The 27,012-nt window shown below is 26.8% G+C and overlaps 1 protein-coding gene across 1 annotated transcript; it reads left to right on the top strand.

The window, feature by feature from the left end:
- LOC107163785 (D-beta-hydroxybutyrate dehydrogenase, mitochondrial-like) lies at nt 1-27,012 on the top strand. Its single transcript, XM_089219561.1, has 4 exons — nt 1-379; nt 10,486-10,870; nt 24,371-24,523; nt 26,241-27,012. Exons 1-4 carry the CDS (start codon nt 311-313, stop codon nt 26,639-26,641), a joined length of 1,008 nt encoding a protein of 335 aa, XP_089075687.1. The 5' UTR covers nt 1-310; the 3' UTR covers nt 26,642-27,012.

Raw genomic sequence — 27,012 nt, forward strand, 5'->3', positions numbered from 1 at the left:
ACGTCTACGGACCAGGCGCAGTGCGCGTATCGTACCTTGTCCTGTGCGGTCGTGTGTTGGTGCATAGTAGTATTCGTTTATATTATTATTTTTACGTAGTGTTGTCGGTGGTGGTCCGGTGAAAAACGGAACTTATTCTTTGTATTAATTTTTATTTTTTTTTTTACCCTAACTTAACTCTCGATCTATTTAATATGCTACGATTTTCGATCACCAGCGTGTGTGTTTGTGTGTGTGTGTAAATCAGCGGTACGTGGACATATAATATAATAATAATTATATTATATCATTATTACATCAAAACACTACAATGGACGAGGATACAGCGTTGGTTTTGGGCGTGCAACTGTTGGCCCTGTGTTGTATAGCGTGTTCTCTGGTGGGTACCTATTATATGGCTTCAATAAATAATATATTTTACATTTTGCAGACGACTATCTAATACAGGTACTTATGCTGTGTTTAAGGTGTACTTGCTAGACTAGAGTCTACGTCCCCTTTACAATATTAAAATACATATCTAAACTCAAAGTATTCTGGTATATATATATATATATATATTTATGTATCTACCTATGTAAGATATCGTCTTATCCCAGAATAAAATTATAATTTACAGTCTTAAGCACGCACTTATTTCTTTTTATTTTGTATTAAAAAGTTAAATTATTTACTAAATACATTTTTGAAATTAAATCGTTTGAGTATTTTCGAATGTGGTTCAAAATAGTACATAAATATGTAGCATAAATATTAAATATATACTAAGTATACAGTCCTGTACCGCTATCACCTAGAGGTATAGCCAGGCATAGACGTGCGCAGACTCTTGTTTCATGTGTGGCTTTTTATTTATTTTTTTTGATTTTCCATCCTCCTTAAAAAAAAAAAAAATGTGTAAAACAATTAAATAGAAATACAAGACATGATAGGTGCCAGTACGATAATTTTTATGATAAAATTGATACAAATAAATTTCTGGTTTACCAAAACAGTGAGTTATCTGCTCCTTTTACTTAAGTACCTGGTACCAATTCCCAGCATCAGGTTATAGAACTATAAGCCTCACCCGTGCACACACCTGTATGTGATCAGGATTTTGCGTTTGTAAAAAGCTGATCATTTATTATACTAGAGATATTAAGATATTATTTGTTATATAAATAAACTAGAATCCCTCATATACCTACGTTTGTCGTGGTTATATAACAGTTAATACTTTTACAGCAACCTGCATTAAACAAACAATGATTCACTTGATATATTGTCAGATGTGGAGAACACTGCACATTGGAAGTATTTTTAAATTTTCTTGATATCTGCAGCACCATGAGCACTTTTGATTAGGTACGCTATTGCTGTCACTATATAGTCCAAAAGTCACTTGTTGACTGCTACTATACTGCAGACTCAAAGAGCGGTGTACTGGAGTAGTAGTCAAAGTACACATTTCGCATTTAGTTTTTACGATTGCAACTGTAATATTTGATGTAATTTATTTATTAACTGTATCGAGTTTCTATGAGAGCAAATGTGGTAGATTAAAAATGCTTCATTTTAATAATATTTATAGGATTACACTATGCAAATTAGAAAGAAACTGAAAATAAAGTAGTTTAATTCTGCAGGTTACTACTATTATTCCATATATACGCATTGATGATGTATGGTTTAAATTTTGTATTTCTTATAATATGTACTTATAATTTTATGATTATATGGAAATACAGAATAAACTCATTGGTTTTATTGTCAACGGAAATAAAATATTTGACGATGTTGATGAAGTAAGCCATGAGAAATGAGTGTAAGAAAGATTTCTCATGCATATTATCAATAATTTTCAGGAAATAGCTAAAAGAACAAATATGAATAATAACCTCCATATTCCTATAAAACTTCGAACTGTAATGATATAATAACAAAACTATATTTTAAAGTTATAAATTAATAACGATATTCGATAATTAGGTTTGTATTTATCTGCATCTTAAAAGTAAAAGTCATGAATTATGAAAATAGGATTTTTATATATATTTAAAATGTCACTAACAACAGTATACCTATAATAATAAACGTATATAAAAAGTATATAAAGAATAAACATAATATATAAAATTAAATTATGATTAAAAAAAAATGTCAACGGTGAATTGTTTATAATATAATATATAAATTTATATGTGTAAGTAATAGTTACTATAGTAACGATACCTATAGTAATAGCTTGAAGAATCTTTATTCTTCATGAGTAATAGCAATCTTTACCATATATTATTCGTGTACAGACGTAGATACATAACTACGTGATACGTAGACTATTATAGAGCTAAAATGTTCACACTATACACTATACTACTATATTAACAAATTCAATTTCTACCCGTGAAGTGTATACATTTCCAATTACGTAATTTGATATCGTCATTCACCAAAAAGTACTTCAAAAAATAGTATATTATACTTTTAAGTATATATAGCATCATATATTTCAACTATTGGTTTCGTGAAACTGTACATACAAAATATATCCCTTTTAAACTTAAAACTTTGAAGTTGGTTTTTTATTAATAATGTATAATATAAATATTATATCTATAGTATATAACTATTGTAAAACGCATGCTCCAAGACTTTCAATTGACATTTATTTCGATATTATCACATATTATTATACTTAATTAAATGTATCCTACCTAACTGGGTTATCATTATTAGGATTACTATTAATTATTACAATTATGATATTATGTCTATATATACTTTTAACTTGATACAATTCTACTATTGTTAATCGAATTAATTAAATATATATAATTACTCGCATTACTGCAACATACAATTATTGGATTGGATCGCCTTATTTTTATATGCCTTCAAAAAAATGATAAAACAAATGCGTAAAATTGTAATTGATATTTTATTGCGCAATCAAGCCTTACTATTTAAAATTTTAATCACTGATTTGAGAAATCTCTTGAATGCCTCTATTAATTTCGTTTGAATATACATAATTGTATTTATAATTAAAATTATTGATATTTTTTATTATTATTACAAATTTGTTTATAATTTGTTAATTTAATTTTTTAATTTGTTTATACAATTTTCAACTAATCAAAAACTATACATTATATATAATAGATTGGGTAACAATATAATATAATTTGTACCACAATAACATAATATAGTAGAGAATTGGAATATTGAATCTATGTATAAAGGATATATTATCGTAGCTTATAATATATTTTACCTAAAAAAAGCGATAAAATACGGTATACCTACTATATACCTAGGTAACATACCTATAAATATTATATTTTATATTATATATTTTACACATTATCGCGAATAATTCACTAAGCATGCTTATCCACATTTTTTTTTCTCTTACTACTTAAAAAGTATCCTGTGGTGTTACAAACTTATGTTTTTTTAATGAGAACTCCATCTCCTTATTTACTTATTTGAAAAAAATACTCCAGTCGTTAAAATGGGTAAACATTATTATGGTGTGTGTGTATGTGTAATTACATATATAAATTGGAATCTACATAAAATATTCGATAATAATCATGAAATAATCGGACTCGATACTTTAATTATTATTTGTTACAACACACGCAGTGTAGGTATAAGTATCCGAGTCACAGCATTGATAAATATGTAAAGGACCACTATGTTTAATACGCTTATAACATAAAATTGTAGGTAACTGTACGCTTAAATACTATTCTACGTATCAATTCTTATGTATCTAATACCAATATTACGTATAGATATATACATAATAATATTATGATATTATAATATGTAAGTGTTTTGCTAATTTCATTCAAGTCGTGACCGACCACTGGTCGTGGAACTTGGTAGTTGGGATATCGATAATATGTTATATTATATATATACGAAAACACGCTACCAACCAATAACAAAACTGGTTACGCTTATAAAATATTTATTTTTTAATATTATTCTCATATACGACTTATAAAGTAATAATATAATCAATGCATTCAGTGATAAACAGTCGACAAGCAGTTTGCCTCTACGAAAGTATTATTATAATATGTTGGTAGGTACTTAATCTATCCATAATATAATATCATGTATTATATAATATACTTACTTGTAAATCCGTAGACGAGAACGTTCAAAGCGCTTTCTATAAGATTCGCTTACCAATTATTATTATAATTTACTAGGTAACTATCAAAATAACAGAGGGCCTTTTTAGAATATTATTGTAACGTTACTTTCGACCGATGTCGTATTATCGTGTTAATACCGCGAATCGTATTTGAAATATTCAAATATAAATAATTATACGCGATTCGGGTTGGAGTGAAGATATATAGGTACATCTGGAAGTTCGTTATTACTATATAAGTTTGTTTTACGGAGTAACGGTTGAACTAGCTGAAATCTTTTCTTTATTCGTTTGAACGATTTTGATTACAACCTGATCTCAGATCTACAGTATAATATATATATATAGATATGTACAGAGTGTTTCAGAAAGACTTGAAAAATAAGATGATTGATAGGTACGTATGACAAAAGTTATGAGAACTACATAGATAAGATAATATATGATTTAAAAAGTACCAATACTTAATACTTAAGTAAGGAAAAATATTTTCAAAATAGTTATTACCTACGTTTAATTAATTTACTATAATAAAATATTGATATAATAAAAAATAAACTATTTGGCATAAATAAACGTTTCTATACCCTAAAAATTGGTCCAAAAATTAAATTTACAAATTGGATATTTTGAATTTTCCATATTTTCCAGTATTAAAAATTAAAAATGTACTTGTTGCGCAAACGTCTATAAATTATATATATATAAAAAAAAATAAATATTGATTGTAAAAAGTTATTACTTATTTAATTTGTCAGGTCTCTATGCATGACACCTTGTAAGTTGTCAGTATTGGTATAATATACATTAAAAAATATACTTTATATTGTATAGATAAATTATACTCCAAGTTTATGGTGTTTTCAATGATTTTTAACCAATTGTTAGAGTTTTATAAACGTCAACACCAGCGTAATTTTAATATAATATTTTTTTTTTTTTTTTTTATTAATATTCAATAATGCAACACTTTCTAATAAATAGCACATCTTAATCACGAAAAATAGAAAATATTATCAGATGACAGCTTAATTGTTTATTTTTTTTTTCTATCCGTGTGTGACTAAATAGGTATAAATTATATCTAATCAGATGACATGATTTAAATAATGTAGTGAGTATAATATCTTCAACAAAAAAGAATTTAAAAACTTTGAAGGTTTAGAAAAACATTATTTTTTTCACAATAGAATTATTAAAAACGTTTAATCTCTAATGAATAAATTATGATGGTGAGGACTCCATAAACAATTTAGCTAGTGGATATATTTAATACTTTGATGTTTGATTTCACCATAGTTGACTTTCCAATGACTAAAAGACAACATGGAATGCTAATTGATAGTAAATGTTATTACTATTGTCACATGAATACAATATTATCGTGGCACTATAACTATTATTAATTGATTAGGTCTTAGCTGTCATTGAATATGTATTATGGAATTGATTTGACTATTAACATTTTTAATAACCAGGCAAAAAATTATATTTTTACGTCTTTGTATATAATAACATAAATGCAAAAAAAAAATATTTGACTAATGTATATTTATGAAAAAATAATTGAATAAAATAAACAAACATTTCATTGAGATATTTTAAAATGAATAATTCATTAAAACAAGATAATTTTTAAATTTATTATTGAGTAATATAATCATTTATAACTACTACTAATATTACCGAACAATATATGTTTATGACTTCAATGATATCTATTTTTAACTAATATTAAAATACATTTATTGGAGTTGGATTTGCTTAAAATGATCTTCTTACATTTTTTAACATTTTGATACAGTATATAATGTTTATGAACGTCAAACTGAATTTTTACAATGTAATATACTTGTTAAAGTTTAGATTAAATGTATATAGAAATAAAAAGATAGATAAGTAATTACAATAATATTTTTTATTTTTTATTTTATTATTCTCAACTCTACTAAAATATTACTTAAAACTCTAAAATTAATTTGAAATACACATAAATACATAATATTTAATTTAACCTTTAATTAATGAAATATTTTAAAAGATTGATGTGTACATTAAACATGGTTGATTAAAAAAATAAATATTTTGATAGATAGTGTATTCAGGTCACAAATTAAATATTTATCAGAAATGTATAATTATTTAATTATTTGATGTTTAATGAATGATTGGTTTATGTAAGCGATAGATGCTTGCAACATCGTGTAATATTAAGTAGGTATCCACATATTTGAATTATAATTTTTTTAATTTCATGTAATACCTATCTTATAAATTCAAACGCAAACCTATTTATACTACTATACTCTATAGTCTACACAATATAATAATTATTTTCATTAACTCAATTATTTATCATAGAAATAATTGAAAAACGGTTAATTAATAAAAAAATTAAAAAATTTACCAACTTAAGACTTGAATTTCTTTCACAGGAAGGTTTCTGTATTCTGTGAATTATTATTTATTTTCTTTACTCAAATATTTACAAATTCACTATTGTTTAAAAAAAATTAAATGGTTTTGTTGGATAAAAAATAATACTTGAGACTTATACCTAATATTATATACTTTATAGATAAGTATATAATATTTACAGAAATTTGATCTTGAGTTATTTAGTGGTCATTTGTATCTTCAATCATTTTTTATAAGCTTCTACATTTTAATACATTTTAGTAAGATAATTTATAAAAATAATATAAATATAAACCTAGTACCTATAGTTTATTAAATGATTGTCTGCTGTAATTGAAATCATAAATATACAATAAATAGGTGTTATAATATAGGTAAATGTAGGTGTCTACTATAATAGTTGTCGATAAAAATGTTTTACAATTTTTCACATTAAATATTTAGGTGTAATATCCAAAACAGTTGAATGCGCAACTATAGTATTATGGATGGTATACGGGTTGCTAATAATAATTTAATAACGTTACCAATTACCAAAACAGTTGTATACTTCAATAGAACGCATAGCCGCATAGGTACTTATGAACAAAAGCACAGAGTATAACGGAACGTTTTATTTTCTTTTTGAGAACAAGCAACAAGGGCTTGTCTTTTTTTAGATACAATATTCTAGGTTAGGAAACAATAATAATTGGCTTATTAAGTTTATTTCTATAGGAAGGTAAGCGATGTGCAAAAACGTGTATATTCACAATTCACAACTAAATTATAAACTACCTATACAATATAATCATGGCTAAGTACAATAATTTTTTTCACAGTTTAATTTGGCTCAAATATATTTACTCACAATATACGGTTAACTATCATAAGCGTTTAAAAACGTACAATCGTATAAACGTATTATAGGCGTCTAGGTGGAAATTTATAATTAATAATATTATTTTATTTTTGTTTATTTTTTACGCTTTCCTACGTTTATTGTAAACACTTCATTTTTTTGTTATTAAAAATAATATAATATTAGATATTTAACAATCTGTACCTATACTACTGCACATGAAAATACAACAAGAAAATTGGCCAATATTTATAATTATAGACATAGACGCAAAGTAAACAATTAACATACCTAATGTATTTTTAAAATAAAATATCTCTAATAGCCAAAAGCTATTATTTGGAAATATTCAATTAACATGAAATTAATGTATTTGGCCATAACTAATTGAGTTTTGTAATGTCAATTTATCAATGTTGACATTTTAATATAGGTAGTTTGAAGAAAGACGTTATATTTTATGTCATACAACATAATAAGTTGGTTAGCATATGCTACATGCAAACAAATACACAATATTATTATATTATTATAATATTCAAATAATCTAGATTCAAGGAAAACATAAGTGATTTGAATAACATCTCGTGATATCATATCACATGGAAAATATCAAGTGTTGTAAAGACACTACAGTCTTCTAAGACGCATAATGAAAACTTTACAAATTTAATTTTATACAGTTTTTGGGTGATTATTTGGTCCTCATAATGTTGAAGTAAATTTCGTAACGATAACCAAAAATTAAGAGGAAATCAGAGGCCGAATAATTTATAGCACCACCAGGTAACACAATATTTTAACATAAAAAGACCGTCGTCATTAGTGCGTGGCGCACATTCACACGTACATAAGACAATTGAAAATATCATTATAATAACTAATAAGTAATAAATAACTAAGGTACCTCAAACTATTGTGCATGATAATTTGTGTATATATTAACCAACCACCGTGTCTCTCCACCTACACTTTACTTATTACGGCTCATTGAACGTTGATTGATTAAAGCCAAGAATTAATAGGTGTATAAACTTACTTGTACTCGTAGACGAAACGACTAATTATTAATCCACTATAACTGTAACAATATAATTTGATAAATGTATATTAAAATATGTTAAGAAAATACTGAAACTCGGAGGTGATTTTTGAAAATATATATGAGTAATCTAAGTGCATTATATTGCAACTTATAAATATTAAATATGATAAAAAACAATAGTACGTCTATAGCCTATTAGAATTTATTATTTTCTCATTACATACATATAATATTGTATTCCTTCAATAATATTCAAAGATTCACCACGACTGATAAATATTTCATTGTTTTAAACAACTACAGTCAATTTCTATTTAAAAAAATGTTTTGTATATGCTCGTGTCGTGGGCTGTACGAATTTCACTATTTTTCAGATAACAACATTTTAAATAAATAATTTAATTTAAATAAGGCGTGTAATAATACCTATGCTTTTATATCATTTTTATTTTGAACTTTTGCAAATATGCAATGAAGTGTAGACGTTACACAGTATGTACAAAATTTATTTTTGAATCAAAAAAATATATTGTATTGTAAGTTCAAAAAATCATTTTTTTCAAATCAAAAGTTGATAAAACAAGTTTTTATTTGCATGCGTAATATCCAATACACCGGTTCGAACGTCCCGCGTGGCCGCGTGTAATTGGGTGAAAGTATAGATTTGAAGTTGTTCTCGACTGCGGTTTACTGTATATTGTACGCTTGTACGTGTATATATATATATATATATATATATATATATATATATATATATATATATATATATATTTATACACTATACACATAAATATACAAGTCAAATACGGAATTTCTATATTTGGATAAGACACTCACCTTTATGACCTAAACCATCAGACCAATTGTAATCACTCGTAGATATTTGCATGAAATATATAATTTCTATCGCGTAATAAAAAACGGAAGAACATTAGCGCCATTCGTACGCGTTGAATGATCAATAATCATATTTAATGATATATAGGTACAAGTGTACAACCATGGATATATTAATTGTTACAGGAGGTTATTAGTGTCTGATAAGTTAATAATCAAATCTTAACTTCTCTTCTTTAAATATATTTTCTTTTGAAGTATTTTCGGATACTACAGTAGGACTATATTACTTATATTATCGATTAACACGACTTTTTAACTTCAACATTTTTTATTCAATTTTTATTTTATTATTATTATTTGTTTTGCCAATAAACTGAATAAACATATTTGACTTTATAAGAATACTTCAGAAAATTCATATACTGCATAATTGCAGCGTGATATTTTAACTATAAATATTATTTCGAGGCGTGGTTGAGTGTGCTCCATCGGTTTTCCAATCAGTGCCCTCATAATTTAAGATTAATGAGTTCTTATTTTAAATAAATAAAAATATTAAACTAATATGCATTGTCATGCCATAATCATCCATCATTTTAAAATAGTCGAATAATATGCGTTTATTGAATGACAGTGCAGAGGGTGGTAGCATATGGGTCATCATAGTTAATATTATATTTATTTCCATTTTACAATGTTCCTCAATATCTAGGTTTTCATTAAAGTAGCTTTCAGTGGCACAACCAAGGGAGAGATTTGGGGGTTGTAACACCCCCCGAAATGTTTTTAAAAATAAAATATTTCAAATTGAAGACCTTTTTCTTTTTGTTAATTCATTTTTTGATTTGAATAACCCCTCCCCCAAGGGCCAAGAGCCACTGGTAGCTTTAAATTGACAAAATTATATTATAATCAGGCATGATACACTATACAGTGATAAAAAATATCTTTTATTCTCTAAACAGAGTCAGAATGTGCCCAGTGTTATTATATTAAAATGTACAAATCTAGTTTTAACGTAGGCATAATGATGGCCAGCTTGGTGTTTTACTTGGTGGTTTTACCACCTTTACCTCGGTAACCAATAACCACGTGATGAAAATAGCGAGCAACGCTAATGTAGGTACTCTTGTAGTTTATATAAAATATTTATCGATATTAGGTTACTGACGTGGTAATTTGTTCCAGGTGCTATATTTGTTGCGGAAAATGAGCAGGAAAACCGTGGACGCAGTTCCAGCGCTCCGATCAGTGCTGGTCACATCGTGTGAGACGTCTGTCGGACTACAGCTTTGTGACCGGTTCGCGGCCGCTGGTTTCCGGGTGTTTGCCGGCCACAAACCGGACATGCGAACGGACGCGACCGAGTCTTCCGATCACGCGCAACCGTCCAGCCTGTCATCCAGTGCCTGCACCCTGCTCCGGTCACGCGTAAAGCAGCGTGAATCGGCCGCGACAGACGTTGAGCGGGCACACGGAGGTATCGTGTTTGTGCCGTTGGACGTGACTCGTGAGGATTCGCTCCACGAGGCAGTGGTAACCATCAAAAGACATCTACCCGCCGGCGAAGACGGTCAGTAAACCGCTATATTTGACATGCCCGTTGATCTAAATTTTAATCTTTGATCAGTTTGATCGAAAATGAATAGTGATAACCATGCAATTGTAGAGAGATACCTGTAGTATCTACTTAATAAAAATTAAGGTCATCTGAAGGTTGTGTGAGTGCCAACTGGTAATATATAATATTAGATTGATAGTGGCGTACCTGTGTAGAATAAAAAGGTATGACCTACCTGGCTACCTATTTGCATATAATTTTATATTATAGGTTAATTTATATATTTTAAATATGATATTTGGGGGGTAAGTAACATTTTAAAAGTAATACATAGAATAGAAGCTATAGGTAATATACACATAAGTCATTACACTGGAAGTATCAATTAAATTTGCATTAATGAAATAATGAATCTAAATCTGTTTATTAAATTTAAATCACTACATTCCACGCAAATACCTACGCAACATTTTATAAAATGCAATTATGTACTATTAACATTACTATTAGTGTTACAAAAGTGTTAAACACGACATTTTTGTACAATTAACAAGTTGTCATTTTGTGATTTTTAAAATTTCTCTTATTCATATTTGTTTCATATTAAATTTTATAAATACACAATAATTAATGTTAGTATTATTATCTTAAATATTGGGATTGCATGATTATGCAACTATTCAAGAAGTGAAATTATAACCTGTAAAATAATACAATTTTCTTATGGAATGGGTCATTATATTTATGGGATGGGTCAGTGATCATCACTCATGCCCATTGCCCATACATTACTATATAATATACTATTATACCACTCATTATATCATTAATATTTTATATAATAAAGGTAACATCTTGTACGAAGTACCAACGTAATTCTGAAGCCATAGATGAACTTTATGAATGCTGTTTAAAACAGAATCTGTTATCTGAATACCAGATATCCAACCGGAAATGTACTCGAACATCCTTCCTGAGTATAAAATATTTAACATTTATACTTAGGTATAGCATATCTATGTACGTAGCGGCGGAACAGTTGCACATTAAGTTATTCTGTATTATAGATGTTTCTGCGAATCATAAAAACGTTATCACTAGTAGAATGTTGAAAATTTTGTAGGTATTTATGAATTTATGGTAATAACTTGTTTTTTATGAAAGCGCACAAAGTTATAAGTGTACAACCTGATGTGACTTGATGTAGATATATGTTGTTATGTATAATATATTATTACTCATAAAAACGTTTAACTGAAATAATTTTTCGAACTTGTACAATAGAGGTTTTTGTTGTTCGGCATTCACTTGGCTTTTGAATAATAATTGATAAACGGCCATGAAATGAAAATACTTTGCAAACTATATGCCTACACATATGACAACACTATACTCAGCTGAACCATTTTTAAAATTTTTTAAATGACACCTTCCTACAACAGTAGTACTAAAGTGACGTATTTAATTCATAATAGTATACCGTTTTACTAGTAAAGCCGTAATAAGTGGATATGCTCGTAAGTTGAGGCATATTATTTTACTATCGGTTCAAGGTCTTGGGTTCGAACATTGGCATAGTATCGTATTAAAAGCCTATACATTATAATAATAATGTAGCCTTCATTTTATTCACAAAACAACCTACATTTAATTTATATTATATAATTTGTAAATTTATTTTCTTTATCAAACGGATTTCCGTTTAAAATTTCATCATTTTATTGCTGTACATACTGTAAAATAGGTACTGAACCTGTTGAATTTACTCAAAAAAAAAAAAAAAAATTAAAATTATATGTCGTAAAAATACAAATCACGAAGTCATGAAATTATAATATAGGATATATATTTGAATAAACACTATTATTTCCTATCGTTATTGTATTTGAATTATGATTTTTAAGATTATTAAATTCAACTGAAATGACAAAATATTATAAAATAAAATAGATTACGATGAAAATGACGATAAAACAAATTAAAGCAATAATTATTATTGTTTTATATTTAATTATAATAATTATTAACATTTTTGTAAAACGTGGTATCAAAATTATATTACATATTAATCTCCAGTTTTAAATTTTCCTAGAGATATTATATCCTTGATAAATTTTGTTTTCATAGATAAGCATCTCGTATCTGTATCTATAGAATATCTCTGAGGCATCGAAATAACATTCATTTTTTTTTTTAATAATCTGTATATATAGCACAGATATGTAATTGATTAGATGTTAATGTACTAAAAAATTTGATCTTCTGAATAATACGTATATATACGAGTATAATTTAATTAAAATATAATATTAATTACATATAACATCATTATATGATTCACAATATTATAAAATCTATATTATTTATGAAAATCTCAAAAATATGGTGGAAATATTGAATGACACATATTTAGATATCATATGGATATAAAATAATGGACAGTGATTGTAAGAAGGCTTTATAATGTGCCAAAATAATTTTAAAAATCTTCTAAAATTCAATTGATATATTTCAATAAACATTATTTTAATTTTAACTCTATAGGTAAGTAATAAAAAATAATAGTAATTAGGTATAATAGTAATGGCTAGTTAAATGTTAATAATACGATAAAAATATAATAGTTAATAATAATTATGCAATGGAAAAGAAAGTAGGTATTCTTTGTAAACTGCATACTGCTTAGATTTAAATGGTAAATACTCATTATATTCATCATGCTCATTAGTAAGTATTATTATAGTTAATTTTTGAGCAAACTACATATTTCAAACCCATCCAAACTTAGAGATATTAACAAAAAAATACATAATTGATTGAAAGTGCATTTTGCAATTTAATTATATATACCAAAACAATTTATTATTATATATTTATATTAGTATATATTAAGTTGTATATAATCATTGTAATTCTGTTTTTTATAATATGGTATATTAATTATTATATTATATTAAGTACCAATAATTACCAATAACCTTAATTTAATTTTTAATTTACAATATTTTTGGATTTTTATACTTGGTAATTAGGTACTTATTGATATCTTGTTTGAGAAATAAAAATTTATCTCATTTTATTGATTTCATGATGTATAGTTTATAATAATTTATTTAAGAATTTCATAGGATTCATTTTTTTTTAGATTTTTCGTTCTATATTAGAATATTAGAAGTATAATTGTATTTAAGTATATTTACATTAATTATCATAGTGTTTGAAGTTATGCCTGTATAACTCTAACGTATTATATTATACGTGCTTAATTCATAATTATTTTGATAAAACTATCAAACCTATCTGAAATAAAAGTATACGCTTGTAAATAGGTATATATTTAATTTTTATGCATCTAAAATTCATATAAATCATAATTAAACACGTTGATTCACATTCTGTCGGCTGTGCCTAATTTGTAAAAAGAAAAAAAAACTCAAGCTAAACCGTAGATTTCCTAGACAGGTATATGATTATGGCAACTATAGTGACTACCAACAATAACCTACATTGGCTAAGCAAACCCGACTATATTATTCGTATCCGTAAAGTGAGTGTAGAGACTATCTTAATAATTTTTGTCATCGAAAGAAAAATAGTGTCAAACGCATCTTAAATTTTAAACACGGCGTTTCACCTTCTATTGTATACGCGATGTCCTTGTAAATGGGTAGGTTAGTGTTTTAATTTTTTATTCATGAAATCAAACGTATAAAATATCAATATCATCGGATTTAAAGTTTTAATTTAGGTACAGAAAATTCACGAAACAGTTCATGCTATGTAAATACTACTATATATAGTTAAAATTAATAACACTGTAGGGATCTCACAAAATAAACACTATAAACACTTAAATAAATTTAAATTATTACTGTTGGTCGTTTTATTTTTGTATTTTCACATAATATAATACACACATTATAGAAATGTAGAAAATATAAAATTCAGTATAATCGTATATTACGTACTGTATTGATATACTATGTACCATTACAATAATATTTTAAGTGGCCTGGTGTGGCCCAGCGTTTGATGCCATTAATATGTTTTGAGATCAAGCATGAGCCGGTGTCACTAATTCTAGGGTGAGTGACCAGTGACCACACGGGTTTATACTTTTTCAGTGACAAATCTTCGCCACATGTAATCGTACACGTGTTCTAACCAACCGTATCCTCCTTTACAGTTATGAACCTACTAAAATAAAATATTTTCACCTTCCTATAGAAGCAATAATAATATTTCCTATGTTCCTTACCGAATGATTTGTCGCAAGTAAAAAATAATACAAATTATGAAGTAGCTATATTTAATAATAACCACTGCGTCGTAAAGATGTGAGTGTCATTGTTTTAATTTGTCTCTGAATAAATATATTTATCAAAAACAATAATGTCACAGTAAAACGTGCGATAATTTAAAAATTAAATAAAAATATATGCCACGAAAGTTGAAAAACGAGAAAAATTTGAGCAGTAAAATGTAATCTTTCACGGAGATCAACGACAGTTAAAAAATAATATTGCCTTAAGAATCAACCATACAAGATACTTTCTCGATTTTTATATTATATTATAGAGTGAAAATTATATTTACGCGCACATTCTCTATGCAGATGGCGTCATCGATTATAAGACGAACATTTTTGGTGTATGACTTAATGATAAATGATAATAACCAAGTTCATATCCAATAACATTGACCGGTCTTAAATTTAAATTGCATATTAACGTATTTATAGTAAAATAAAACAGTTAATGTTATACATAGTTGTGTTAATATTTTTTAATCTATACAAATAATAAATAGCCTCTTACTGTAAGAATTACTTGTGGAATTTATCACTTGTATTATCACATATCAGTCAGATATTATGAGTTATGACATGTGAAAATATAAGTAGGTATATTATTTAGGCATAAAATCAAACCCACAATGTAATTGTTAAATTTGATATTATATGTTAATTTTCTGGTTTTAAATATTAATATTTTAACTACTAGAAATAAAATTTCAAGTGTTAAACTCAAAGATCAGACTTCTGATTAGTAGGTATATATTTTGTTTTTTTACTAATTTACCAGGATAAAAACTATTTACGAGATCAAAATCATCTTAATAAGTTTAATTTCTATTTGATTATTTCGACAAAATATTTATAATGTACTATAATGTAAAGTATTTTAATTACTGTAAAATTTTTTTTAACATATTTTACGTACCATGATAAAAAAAAAATGTATCTTAAATAAATATAATAATATTAAAATACTCGACTAAGCACATAAATATAATCATATGAGTTATGGAGTCTTATTACATTGTTGTTTGTTATTACTGGACACTTATTGAATACTAATACACCATCGGCACCACATAATTATAAGAGTAAGCTAAATTTCACAATTTCACACACAAATAATCTAACTGGTCCAACTCGGGTACAAATTATTTAAAAATAGAATGTTAAAATTAAATTCTACACATGGATATATGGAAATATGGTTGAATAAATTAGTAGACTACAAATTAAATCATGACTATTGGCAAATTCCCATTGAATACTATTCTGACATAGTAAAATTTGTTTTTCATCCATAATGCATAAATAATTCGAAAAGAGTATTATGTAATCAAGTATTTTTTTGATGTGCACATAAAAAAGGAAAATATCATAATACATATATTAATATAATACATATCATACGTTCAGATCACTTGAAAACAACAGTGTTAAAAAATTCAAGACTTATCAAGTTCACATATTTTGTGAACACTATGCGAATAATGTTAAATGCAAGGGTAATGCTTAAAATACTGTAATGTTATAATACTTACTGGGAATTATACATGAACAACTATTATGATTATGTAAAAAAAAATCAATCTTGATTATTAATTATGTTTATTAAATCAATAAGATTCTTTTTTTCATTTATTGATTTAATTGTGTCAATACATGCACAGAGTACGTATTTTTTCAATATTAATTATAATTTACGATTTATATGTTTATAATAATATTTACAGTAACTTTTAACTTTGGTTAGCTTATTATAAGTCTAGATCTAAATCTGAATCTGAAATATCTTCTTTAGGTACAAGTAGAATATCCTATGGTAGCCGTGGTTTTAATCTTAGATTGGTGGATCTTCTGCCAATTTTATAGTGGAGTGCTCCGTCAGCTTTGTGAACTTTTCGTGGACATTTTTGGATTGTTGTGTTATATAGATAGTTATGGTCGGCCCGTATCATTGTGTAGTAATTTGTTTCTTATGCACCACGAGGTCTTTAGGATTATTTAAAACAATTTATTTTTGAAAATGTAGTTTTTTAATTTTTGTTTGTGAGGCAGCTGCCCACACCAGGCATGTGTAAGTTATTAGGAATCGATAAGATTATTACAATTATTGAAAATATTGAAAATATACTTAACACTAGGAGCATAATATCTACGTCAATGATTATAATCATAATATGTATTTTTTAAATATTGTATAATTTTACACCGACTCGTGACTCTATAGAAAAATATTATTGGTAACATATAATAAAACAAATTATAATCAATATTAAATTAAAAGATTAGAATTGATTAGTTTTGTAAACACATATCACATTAGCTAGGTATCTCATATATATTGTGTCTCACTCAATTTATGTAAATTTGATTTTTCTAAATATTACTCTAGAAAAATGTCTAAACCAGTTCACAATTTATTCGTTTCCAGTTTAATTTAATACTATATATTTATTATGATATGTATAGTATATAAGTATAAGTATTGGGTATGTATGTACCTATAAATTATAATATATCACGAACAACTAATTAAAGGATGTATTTTCAAGAGGGGATCTCTTTAACACAGCTTATCTGTAATTACTTATATTAACCTACATTGACGTTCTTAAGCATTAAAATAAAATAACTCTATTGAGTAAACGTCTGTTACTATATATAATATAAACGAGTTCGTTTTGCTCTTAGCAGAAGCAACTGGTTTATATAACAAGGAATCTAGTGCATTTAGATAACGGGCAAGTAAGCATTATGTTTATATATATAATATATGTATTATGTACATATATAGGGCACAACGTGCCTTGAGCTATCATGGAAAATTGTTGGAAAATATTTTTTTCCAACTGACAAATAATTAACCATAATAGTGACGTCTACAAGGGTGATTTGGGGGTCAGATTCCCCATATTTCTATTTTTGAAATTCTATTAAATAGTTGTTACGAGGTTACATTTAATAGTTGTATACCTAATATAAATAATAATACAAAGTTAATAGGTTAGTACTTAAATTATGAAATAAAATGTTACCTATATTTTTTTATTCATGATTTTAATATGCAGATACCTAGTATTTTACTATTTAAATTATAATATTGTAATATGTGAGTTTGCGTAAATGTGGAAGAACAAAATAATATAAAAAAGACATCTTTACTTTATTCCCTCTATATATTATATTACATTACAATGAACGCTGAAATTGTCGTGTCCCCGATCTTCTTTTTTTTCGTTTCGCATATTATTCGTCGGGTTGTTTTGTGCAGTAGGTATTAGGTATATCATTATACATTTAACAGCCGATATCATTTGTCACAGTTTGACACATTAACTTCTATATTTTTTTTCTAAATAATACCCACACGCACGCACGCGCACACACACTATATAATATATATATTATTATAAACATATATCGCACGCGTATATAGATTATGACAGAAAATCTAAATGGTAAAGTGACATGGAAAAAAAAAATTACACGATTGAAACGCTATATATACTTTCTCTTTGACAACTGCCGCACCATGTGCTGGTATGTTGTGTACTGTTAGGCTACTCGGTCATTCACATCGCGGTGACCGGCCCTGTTGGAAGAAGTAATACTACAATGATCGTAGGTATGCCGATGAATATATATATATATATATGTCTGTAGGTAATATGTATACACTATATAAATGCAATAAAATATTAATATCTGATACATCCACGATCGTATAATATATTATAAGATTATCGAAATAATTTATAATTGCAGAATATAGAATGGGGGGAAAAAAAGTATTATACCGTGCTCTATTTGTTACGATAACTACTAATTAGTATATTTATATTCCTCCTTGCGTTCTCTTTGGAAGGTAATACAAAAAACATGTTTGTTTATTGTATGTGTATTGCGTTTCGATCGAGCTCGCACACAGCGCGCTTGTATTATCACATAATAATGATTGGGCGCGTGTTATTGCGAAAGATCGTCCGTGGCGATTACACAGCAGATGATTATTATAAATGCTGCAGAATTAGTATGCTCACGAGCAATACGTTCATATTTTATATTAATTATAAGCCTTATCAGTACGCAGGTATACAATAATGATAATAATAACAATAACAATAACAATAACAATACGAGCGCGTATATATATATATATACACACAGGTACTACACTACACGTCTACCATGTGGTAATTACATTATGCTATCCGAAAAAAGACAGTAAATTGTTTACGGCCGATGAATTTAACAATTATACAACAATAAACAAAATAACACGGTAATGACGCGTATTTTTTTTTTTTAGTCACAATCTCTGAATCTCGTGCATAAACATTCCGTTTGTGTACCTATAGTCTTTAAATGAATGCGCTGTCGCGGTTGTTTGAGAGTACTAATAAGTATAATAACTATTATAAGTATTGGCTGATTAATCGAATTCGGTTGACCGGCCAAGCAAAGTGTATCAAATCAATCGGTATAGGTTGGGCATAGGCACATAATAATCATTTGGACTTGTGCGATTACTTCTTATATAGTGGTCTCTATAATTGATCGTAACTGTTTTTCTTTTTTTTTATATTTTAATCCGAAAATCGATTAGTTTTTTTACAAGACCATAATCTTATTTCTATCTATTTACTATATACGTATATATGGATACTATTACACATGTTTACTCGTCTGTTTCCATAAAGATACACTATAATATGGATGCATTCCTATGCAATATTTTTTACATTAATTTGGATTAACTAGTCATTGTATTTATTATTATTCAAAATACGGTATTTTTAACACGTATGCAATAGTGAGAAAATAAATAGCTATACCTCCATTACTATTATATTTATATTATTATATGTATAGAGAACACTGACTACCTAGGTAAAAGATTTTTAAATTTGATTATTTGCAGTTAATCTGCACATTTTTAGTTGCATGTAATATTTTGTAAATTCTATGCACCAATCTTCCTAGATAATATACGTTTTGAAGGACCATTGTTCCAATTTCAAGATTTGTTGATCTTTTAACGCACAAATGTGATTAAACAAACAATAACAATATTATTACTCATACAATATAAGACAAGACACACCCTAACATGGCTTATATATATTATATATTGTCTATTCAACACTCCTTAAAAAAAATAACGTTAGGTGTAATAGATAATTACTTTCGAATCAACGAAATGTACCTGCTGTAAAATACACCTAACAAATAAACAATCTTAAACCGTCAGAACCAATTTGATACATTTTTATTATACAAAAAAGTTAACCAACCATATAATTATATTTTTAGTTTCCTTTTAAAATGCAATACTATAACGCCGTAATAAAAAATGTAGCATTGAGCTGAACAGTTTTTATCTTAAAAATAAATACTATGCTTATAAGTCTATATAACGCTTATTAACGGAATTGTAAAATATTGAGACCTATCTGCACCAATCAGTATTCACCTAAATATTATACTATAAAACATTGATTATTGAAAAACGCAATTCTAAATTAGTAAACAATCTCTCAGAACAATAAATTATTTCATGAACACGGCTAATATGAACCTACTATTACAGATTATAAAAGTATCTTACGTTATTAACTCAAAGTTTACCTTGGGCAAATTATAATTTACACGTAGTAATTCGAGAAACTAGAATTTAATAAACGTTCAAATTATTTTAATTTTGTTGGATATTTGAAATCTATATACCAACTATCCATCTGTGGTAGATATAACTATACATTTTAAATATACAGTAATTTATAAACAGTATAATATTATATTATGCATATATGTACCTATATTGTTAGATACTACGTCAACGAATGGAATAATAATATAATATATATATATATAATATTATAGAATTATTTATATGTACCTGTTTATTAAACTTCGATAGGTTGTTATGGTAAAAATGTTAATGCCTGATCGAATAACGAACATTATACAACAATTAATAAGCAGTAATTTATGACGTATTATACTATGAGACGATCTAAATATTCTTATGGATAGTGCTTCAATATTTTCTACTTACGTTCTGATAACATTGTAATAATAAATATGACATTATATTGTGTGTTTATTGAATAGGAACTGTGCACGGAAATATATTATACACATTATATACAAGATATGAGAATAGGATTTCGAACAATGATATTGCCAGGAGTATTTTTTCATCTGCAGTGTATTATTTCGCGTATGCTTTATATAGTGTAGTGGATATATGTATATATATATTGTGTATAATAAAAATATTGTATGGTCCACATCTTTTGCAAATATTTCAAGTTTTCACATCTTGACAATGTCTGAATAAAAAGTAATTATTGCGTGTTTGTTGTCAAACGTTATATAGATAGAGTTACAATAGTGTGGTTCTTACAATTTTACGGTCAAATCGTAATTGGTTGAAGAAGATGGAGAATAAAAGGACTAGATAGATATAGGTTCTGACCGGCAGTGACCGCGTGATTTGCGCCACGCACTGCCACCGTTGAACGAACCCTACACAGCTGCACAGGAAGTTGTAACTTAATTTTCTAAACCTTTATCGCGATGATAGTCATTGTAAAACATTGTGCTTGTAATGTGAAGTATAATATATAATATATAAATATAAGTCTTGCAAACAAATCTTCATATACATATGACGTATGAAGTACATTGTGCTTGTGCACGTTGCATATTGTATATTTGTATATACCTGATGTTTATTTCCTATGTGTATCATGTATATGTATGTACAGCGTAGGTACACAAATTATGAATCCATTGTAGATATTGAATGATATTGAAGATGGCTACTATAATACGGGTGTTATAATAGTATAATAAATTGCTTACGTAAGAAAATTAAAAAAAAATTACTTTTTCTACAACAAAGCCATTGTAAAAGTTGAGGAGTATAATAAATTGCTTGCCTATGTGAACATTACAAACAAATTACTTTTTCACCCTAGCCACACACACACACACACACACACACACACACAAATACTTACATGTAATACAGATATTATTATATTATTTTCTGTTGGCCAGATGCCTGTGCAGTCTATAATATGTTCTATGTATACAGTAATATACCTATTATAATGATGCCATACCCAGCATACCCTACTCTTCGGAAACGTCTATAATACATACATTATTATTGTACTTACATATATTATACATATAATATAATCCTGTAGTATATTATATATATACTATAAAATATAAACAGCTATGTATGATGTCAGTCACGCGGAGGAATGCGTATGCCCGAGATAGATTTAAGCAAACTAGGCGTACCTCGCTGAGCAGTCCTTGTGAACAAGTTATACATTAATAATAATTATTATTATTATCATTCTAAGCGCGGCAACCTTGCCGACTATCGTATTTTTAACGGTGACTATCGCGCCCGATTGCTTACAAATATACGCGTGATTGTGACAGGTATTAACATTCCACTCTCGACCCTTAGTTAGGTACACATATAATAACATAATATAATATTATTATACAACTATACAAGGATTATAATAATAGTTATAATACTTTAAATTAATATATACATTCTGGACAATAGTAAAAGTCATATGAGAAAAACACATTATATACGTACCTACTGTACGTCTGTATGTTCGTACAACAATAATAATATTATGATTTATGGAACATTAATATTGTAAGACGCGTATGAATTATTAATCATTGCTGTGTTCGCAAAATTATTAAAAAAATAATTAAATATAGGTATTATGTTAGATCTGTGTTATTAAATGAAATACGGTTATTGAAATTTTCTACGCACAATCAAAAAAATAAAAAATAAATTTAAATTGTTTAGTACGGTTTCAATAATTTGTAAAGTAAACATATTATATAAATGCTAGGTATATTAATGTAATAACTAATAATATTGATTCATCACTTATTAATAGTTATTATTTATACATTTTAAATTATTGCTTTTTAAATAAAAAACCTACCTGACAAATCATTGTCAATATTATTTAGTTGTCATTACTTTTCATTTTTCAATGTAACCATAGTGCACCCAACATTTAATATTACTTAATATAATATATTGATTTAATACCTATTATACTTGTCTCAATTGTTTTATTTTTTATAAACATAGATTTACTTAGTTTAAAACTCTTGTCTCCAACTTGAGCTTACTTTTGAAGACAGATTATTTTATAATGAGGCTGGCGTGTATGATATCTTTGAAATAATAATAATTTGCTATTTACATATTATCATATAGTATGGATGTATGAATACCGTATATACGTATAAGTAGGTACATCACGTTAATAAAACGAATTCATCTTCATAAATAAATTACTGTTGTTTTTAAAAAAAAAATAATAATGTTAAATTAATAATCAAACTTATTATGATACTACATTCCCAGTATCCTTGAATTCTCAAGTCTCTTACTTTTATTAATACCAACCAATGATTTTTTTTAATCCATACTTTTTAATGGTTACTTATTATTATTATTATTATAGTTTTAATTTAAATATACTTTTTATATTTTAATACTGCACATTTTCTTATAAAAATACTATTAAATATGTTATGAGCTATAAATATTAACAATAAATATCAATATAAATGTGATTTGTAATTTAATTAAAAAACATTTTATTATCAATTAGATAAGAAAACATAATTTCAAACCTATCGATAATTATTTATAATAAAAAAATTCGTGACAAAAATACGCATTCCGTACAAACAATGAATTCTAAGTTCTAACCAAACAACATAATATATTAATATTATCTTAATAATACTACTATAACTTAAATGAGTTTGAGTTAATCTAAATTAGACATTAGTGGCTTATTTTAATCTAAAAGTTTATGTTTATACTAAAAATATTACGTTAACAATAAGATTCTTACACTGTTATGGCTTAATGTAAAATTCATAAAATGTAATATTATCATTGTGGTAATGATACTGAGATATAATAATATGTAGGATACGTTTTAAGGAGGAGTTTAGCCTTTTTTACTTCCTCAAAAGCCGTATTTTGAGGGGCAAAAGTATACGGCACTATAAAACTACAATCCACGAGAATTTCAAACAAACTACCAAACATACGATTTCTTAATTCCATATATTATTACTAAAATATTATTTTCTTACAATTTGTTGAAGGATTTTTATTTCATTTTTAGGTTTATGGGCTGTCGTAAATACCGCAGACGTTTGCCTGAAGGGAAGAATCGAAATGCAAGAGAGCGCTCAATGGGAGACGTTATTTAAGACTAATGTTTTTGGAACACTCAAGACAGCCCGAACATTTTATCCTTTACTAGTGAGCCAAAAAGGTAAACAAATAGAATTTAAACAAGAATTATTTTATATATGGTATGCAACGTATTTTTTTTTTAAACTACTGCATCTATAAATTATACACGTATATTTTAATAATTGGTCACAATAATTCTATAATGATAATTTCATGTAAAATTGTATGATAATGATTTTAACGTAGATATGTTTTGGGGCTAGGTGGTTAAATTTTTATTTTCCTATCAATTTTCGAAGCGCTTCGTTAATTGCCATAGAATTGCACATTTACAACAAAAACAAGAACAAAAAAATTGTATTAAATTTCTAATAACAAGTAGAGTGCTACTAGCTATTTTGTTCACTGTACTATAACCAAAAATAATATGTCTGTGGTTCCTCAGTTTTCCTTGCAGAAGAAAAATATCTAGTAGCATGCAAATGACAAGTATTATGTTTATAGTATAAGAAATTATAAAACCAAAAAAATATTTCAATTTATATTTACAATTCAGCGAATCTTTTAAAATTAAAAATAAGAACTAGAATCAGTCGTGAAAATCAGATAATACAATGAATTTCTATTTTTAATAATACTAATACCCATTGTATTTAATATGTTTAATTATTACTTACCATGCAGTCTTAAAAAATGTATTGTTTATCAATTTATATTAATTAACGCAATAAAACATACAAAAAATAGCAAAAAACAATTATCTTATTAATATTAATTGGTCGACAATTTAATAAATATGGCATGTTCATATTTCATACTCACTATCATTTTTTTCTTCTTCTTTTACTTCTTAGTGGGCTTTTATTGCACTATATTCTAATTGCCTATCTTCCTATAGAATAACTTTTTTTAGATATCCAATTATCTGTTATTCGTTCTATTTCATCCGAGAACAACTCAAGTGGTTCTTCTTGTAAATGTATGCATACTGCCACTTGTTAAATTATTTTTCCATCGGGTCCTCATACATAACAGTTATTGATATATTAATACCGTACAAACGAGAGAATATTTTTAGCTGTCCATAAATACTTTGTTAAGACCAATATTTATACTATATTATGGCACATTCTCTATTTTATGATCTATTTTTTGGGCTATATATAGAGATTCAAATTTGTTTTTTAATACCTTCCTTTCTAAAATTCCTACATACCTATTCGTTTTTAAGGCGGCTCTTTGTTGTTTAAGGGGCAGAATGTAGGCAATTTCAAATAGTTTGCATTGCTCGTGATTTCCATGTTGTACGTAAATGTGAGTGTAAGTAACTGTAGTTCAATATGTGGGTGGACTTGATTACTATGTAGTACAGTAAAGTTATGTGCATGCATAAGGCATCAAAGGTAGGTACTCGAAAATATGATTGAACTACGTCAATGAATTTGCCAATAACCCTGTAAAAAATAAATACACTTCTAGTAGTCCAATAATTATTGTAATCTTGAAAAATTATTTGAAATTCATACATTTTTCTCTATGCTTTATATGAAATAAATTTCTACATTTCATTACCAGCTTGTTGATTTAAATGTATGGAAAATATAATCGCTTAAAACCTTTGAGTCTCCATAATTCTAAATACACCTTAAGTATTTTTGATTAAATCACTTAGCTGTACGACATGATTATTGTCTGTACTCAAGTGTCAAGTGTAGATTCTTATAGTCAATTCACATTTTATAATGTTCACTAATTATTACAATAACAAAATGTTTTAAATTGTTACGTTTTTTCAGGTCGTTTTATTAACTTCGGTACATCCAATGGACATCCTCACCGACATGGAATGACTGCTTTTGACTCCGCGCGCCATGCCGTGGTCGGTGCTAGCACCTCGTTAAGAGAAGACCTGAAGAATTTGGGTGTACACATAATCGTTATAAACACAAATCATATTTTGCCGGAGCACATGTTCGAACCAGTACGGTATTCAGGCAAATCAAACGAACAAACGCTCAATGAAATGTTTTTGAAAACACCTCTACCCGAGTATGCCATACACACACTATTGGACGCACTACTCGAGTCCAATCCGAAACCCGTGTACGGTTTTGAAAAACCATCGATGTTCAATTGCAATAGCTTTTCAAAAAAAATTTTGAAATCCGAACGCTATGTTGGATATGAAAATATTTAGTATAACACCTTTGCCCAAGTTCCAACTAAATGTACAAAATCTAACAGGCAATGAATTAGAACTAATTAAAGTTCCATTATTATTTTATTATCATAACATTAAATATTTATACAATATTATTTAAATGTTATCCAAAGAACATTATTTAATGGTCAGTATAGTTTTATATAATATGTTTTTAAATGATTGTATGTTTTATTTATGTAAAATATATTATGTTCAAACGAATATGATAGAAAACTCTGTCAAATTACCGTCATAAATAATGTATCTACATAATATTATATCAATTATCCTTGTTATCCAATGAGTATGATATTGTATAAAAATTGAAAAAAATATAAAAAACATTTAATTGTTATCAACAAATA

This window comes from Diuraphis noxia, unplaced genomic scaffold (genome assembly GCF_037042655.1).
Source record: "Diuraphis noxia isolate RWA-SAM2 unplaced genomic scaffold, SU_Dnox_SAM2 contig0002, whole genome shotgun sequence".
Classification (NCBI taxonomy): domain Eukaryota; kingdom Metazoa; phylum Arthropoda; class Insecta; order Hemiptera; family Aphididae; genus Diuraphis; species Diuraphis noxia.

What these genes read in the sequence shown, in the direction of transcription:
- LOC107163785 (XM_089219561.1), top strand. Translation starts at nt 311, where the DNA reads ATGGACGAGGATACAGCGTTGGTTTTGGGCGTGCAACTGTTGGCCCTG. An exon ending in TCTACCCGCCGGCGAAGACG is followed by an intron (nt 10,871 to 24,370) that starts GTCAGTAAACCG and finishes TTTCATTTTTAG; the next exon opens with GTTTATGGGCTGTCGTAAAT. An exon ending in TTTACTAGTGAGCCAAAAAG is followed by an intron (nt 24,524 to 26,240) that starts GTAAACAAATAG and finishes ACGTTTTTTCAG; the next exon opens with GTCGTTTTATTAACTTCGGT.